Source organism: Lycorma delicatula, chromosome 7 (genome assembly GCF_047948215.1).
Source record: "Lycorma delicatula isolate Av1 chromosome 7, ASM4794821v1, whole genome shotgun sequence".
In the NCBI taxonomy this organism is placed as follows: Eukaryota; Metazoa; Arthropoda; class Insecta; order Hemiptera; family Fulgoridae; genus Lycorma; species Lycorma delicatula.
The window spans coordinates 15,616,797-15,621,703 of NC_134461.1; the positions used below are offsets into that span (position 1 = coordinate 15,616,797).

Sequence of the window (4,907 nt, forward strand, 5' to 3'; positions counted from 1 at the left end):
TGTAAAATAATTATTTTAATTATTGTATTCATACATTTTGTTATAAAATATTCTTATCTGTATAATCGGTTTAAAATAAACAAGGGAAAGTGTAACTTAATAACTTTATTTAAAACGAAAGACATTTTTATTAATTATCACATAATTATAATTAATGTAAGTTAGCTTAACTTAATCATAAAATAGTTATTAAATTAAGTAAAACTACATTACCTAACAAACAGGAGTAATGAGAATCTTTTATTACGTTAACCTTATGAATTTATTTACTTTCCATAAACATTTTTAGTTCTTCTATTTATTCATTATTGACAGAATTTACAAAAACTTTACATTAAACTGTCAAACTGCTACTTTTATGATATTGTTTGCTTTAAAAATAAATTATACTGAGTAGGTTACCAATCTTGGATTTCTATATTTCAGACTGATACTGGATATTTTTCAGTTTGCTTTTGATGGTAAATATTTTAGATTATTTTCTATTAAATTTGGTTAAAAATGTAAATAATAAACTGTCAGTACACATGATTGAAGCCCACTATTCTTGAAAATCTACCTGACACTCTAACCAACAAAAATCAGTGAAGATTGCAAACAATGTTAATACTTTAACTTAAAAATAAAAAATTCCCTTATAAAAATGCTAGAACCTTTTCTTCCAAATATCCTTTTGTACCTAATTAATATCAACTTCTTAATGGAGTTACCAGTTAACGGTGTCTACCATAAAAAGATTGTAAAATCTATTTAAATATATAATAAATGTTTTTTTTTATTTTCAAACAATGAAAAAATTGGGAATCTAAGTGGTGTACATATTAAATTAAAATGACTGCACTAAACATTACATTAGGCAGATTAGGAAAAAATAATATATTTTATCTACGTTATGTTTAATTTTTTTTTCCAAATTCCTTGTACAGTATTCTTGGATTTTATGTGTTACATATAAATTATTTTTATTAAAACTGACAATAGATATTGTCATATGCATAAAGATATTTTTTTTAAATATCAATACATATATATATATATATATATACATATACACATTTACATTTTTAAATATATCCATAGATTCACTCAAAAACAAACACAACAGATATTAGGCACAACATAAACAGATTGTGCAAATCATTTTGTAGAAACAACACAAGCAGATTTTAACTGAAAATTTTTGCATACAATACATAAAACCAAATCATAACACACTTTAACAATATGAAACCCTCCGCCATGGAGGTTTAATACATATAATTAAATCATAATGCATATATTGTTCATAATATATATATTGTTCAATATATATATGAAAAACTCCGTGGTGAAGGTACTATTTTTGTATTTCATCTGGAAGATTCTGGGGTAGAATCTGGTCAGGATTAGCATTTTTCATAATACCTTATTGCCATGTTTGGGCCTTGATCTTATGAGGTGGATTAGTCTAAAAAATATTTTACTAACACAACTTTGGCAAAAACAACATTAAATGAATAAACCTAATGAGTAAATTGAATTTATTATTTATTTACATACTTCAGTAGTTTTGTAACAAAATAAATGTAACTCCAATTAATTAAAATACAGCTAATTAGCTTCAAAGAGGCATTTAGAAGAAAATTTCAGTGTTTTGAAATAGTCATTAAATGCTTACTAATTAAAAGAATTATCATATTTTGTTGCAGTTCAGCGTGGTTAATAGTTATGCTACATAACTTGATCTGCAGTAAATAACATAGGCTGTCAAAAAAAACTACTGTAGACTGAATGAGGTTGAAACAATTGATAAGGACAAAAGAACAGAACACAAGTAGTATAATATTAATTTAATATGATAAAAAAAGTCATGTAACAATATCAAAAACTAATTAAACTAGTTTAATACATCAATACTAAATATTTCAATTGATAATTAAAAACAACACAATTTATTAAACGTTACAAAAAAAAAAATTAACAGAATTACTTAAATTTGTTAACAGACAAAATTAAATTGCATCTCTTCAGCAGTTTAAAAAGATAAAAATTTACAACTTAAAAACTGATTAATAAAATCAATGGCCGAAAAAAAATTCACAAATAACTATTCTATAATACGATTGTATATAACATATGCATGAACTTGCTGGGTCTTTTCTCCTTATGGAGCCTTATCATAAGTTCTTTTTTATAGAAAATGTACAATAACAAAATAAATAATTTTAGAGATTAACAATGTGAATATATACAAAAATTTTAAAAGTTATTCACATAGAATTCTACGATAATGTAGAATCATAAAAAGCATTATCATCACTTATCCTAATAATTACGGGTAATTCACTATCACTTTCTTGAACTAGAGTCATATGGCATTTTAGATCTTTTATTGTTTGTTGTCCTCTTTGTAACAATTTGCTCAGTTTTTCCCTTATTGCGGGATTAACAGCAATTTCACTATGTTTTGAAGTAAGTTCTGTTGGACTAAAACCAATTAATCTATCTAATAAATCAGGATCAAAACAAGCTTTCATTGAACCCTCACTGCTTTTTATACGAACTATTATATACCAGTTATCATCCTTTATTAATAATTTAGATCTAAATGCAACAACTTCAGCATCTACTTCAATTAATCGCTTTTTATTACTTGTATTAGTTTCAACTATATCTTCAACAGGAAGATTTACAAAAATATCAGAGTCAGCAAAAAAATCATCATTCATTCCAGAATTGTTATCTCTTATTTTTGATGCAATCTCGGAAGAAGTAGCAGTAGTTGAAGGTAATGTTCCAGTAACCAATTTGGAAGGAAAATTTTGTTCTGACATTCCTTGATCTGCAGGGTGTTCAATTATTATTGCAGAATCGTAATCGTCATTGTCATCACAGATTGGTATTGAATTTTCATCTAATTTTAACATCCTTGCAATAATACGATGAAAATGATTCACTTTATATAAAGAATCTACTTCACCACCACACACATCAATATTTTTCTCTTGAAGCATAATCACACCACTTCTACATTCAACAGGACCTTTTACAATTACTTTTATACCAGGAAACATAGTTATATTCAATTTTTTAATAGGAGTATATTCCATACCATAAACAACATGTATACCATCAGTCATTTCCATTTTAAGCATTCTATTTGGCGCTGGTTCCCATTTCTCTTCTTTTTCTTCAGTAACTTGAAGGTTTATTAATGACTGTTTTAGTAATTTTTGATGCTGAACATATGCAGGCTGACCAACATCCATAAAATAATTCACCTGAAGAAAATATTTTCCTTGTAATGTAGTTGTATGAGCTTCAGAAACAATGTTTGGTAAACATTCTTGGGCAACAGAATTAAGGTCGGCAAGGAGTAACTGACTATATGCATATTCCTGTATGTCATGTATGGTACATGAATCTTTTTCAGACTTAAACCATGTAATACAAGCTTTCAGCCACTCATTGCTGGGTGACATTTTAATATCTTTAGAAATAAAATATCTGCACACTTGTTCAAGTTCTGAGGAAGACATAATTCAAATTCTGCAATAAGATAATAATAAATATTACACTCTGGCCCTACGGATTCGCTTACATAGAACGAAGACTAAATAATGTGATATATTTAAGATTACGATTTATTTTTTAGTAAGATAATCAGTTTTTGATAAAGTAATTCCAAAATACAATACAAATACGACGTAACTATAACTGAAGAAAACATAACCTTACAGCTACAAAATTAATATTAATCCATTTATAGAAATATTTTTATGACTTCCATTCATCTACATGAATATGAAGTAATTAAGTTTTTCATGTTTATAATTATAATAAAAATGATCTCAACAGTTAACTATAATGATACAACATCTCACCTTAAACAACATACTATTCAAAACACTACGATTCACTACATACGTACTCTTCGTGATCTCGACTTTCTTTAGTTAGATGCAGAGCTATGGCATTTGGATTTTTTTTTTTAACCTCCGGGACTACCGTTAGGTATTGCTTCGGAGGATGAGATGAGTGACAAATATAGCGTGTGAGAGGCCATGCTTGACCGGAATGCGAATCCGGGACCTCCGGATGAAAGGCCAAGACGCTACCACTCGTCCCACGGAGGCTGGCATCTCCAATTACCTATTAGCAAATTTAATTACGTATCAGAATACTGAGCTACAATCTTCAGTATTAATAAACTCCGCCTTTTTAATTTGAGTAAATTAAAAAAAAATCACTAATCAGGCTTATCTTTCATAAATATTCAAATTTATACTTAGCCTTTTCATGTGACATAATTTAAATACTCAAATTACCATCTAATATTCTCACATAAAATTGGATTACTCAAAAAAATGTTTATTTTTGGTGTTTTTCCTCGAAGAAAATATATTTCAAAACACTTTATAGGAAGTTTGACCGAGTTTCTTGGTGTCATTTTATACACCAAATTTTTTATTGGCACTTATAATTGTACTAATTTTTATTTATATATGTTTATAATTAAAATCTTTCTATTTATAAACATATTGTACACCTATATAATGTTCAAAATTGTTTTGTTCAGGCACAGGACGCCTATTAGGCGCCTTCAACTTATCAATCCGAGTATTTAACCACTTTCTAATAAATAGATATAAAATGCACACATTCTCTTTGAATATAAATATATTATTCAAATATTGTTCACAGAGTGCTCATTATATCTTCTAAAATCATAGAAAGAAAATATTTTTAAATACAATTACTAGTAATTTACAGAATAACTTACAACTGAATTTTATATCAGTAATACTTGGATTAGGAACACTATTAGCTTGTGACAAATTGATTTTTACTGTAAAAATTGCATGGTCATTTGTCAATAATAGAGGAAATAACATCCAGGTAAACTTCACCAATTACAGACGTATTAG

General features: G+C 27.2%; 1 protein-coding gene across 1 annotated transcript; it reads right to left on the reverse strand.

The window, feature by feature from the left end:
* Window positions 1-1,815: 1,815 nt before the first annotated feature.
* LOC142327672 (uncharacterized) lies at window positions 1,816-4,173 on the reverse strand. Its single transcript, XM_075370905.1, has one exon. It carries the CDS (start codon window positions 3,516-3,518, stop codon window positions 2,262-2,264), a length of 1,257 nt encoding a protein of 418 aa, XP_075227020.1. The 5' UTR covers window positions 3,519-4,173; the 3' UTR covers window positions 1,816-2,261.
* Between the last annotated feature and the right edge of the window lie 734 nt (window positions 4,174-4,907).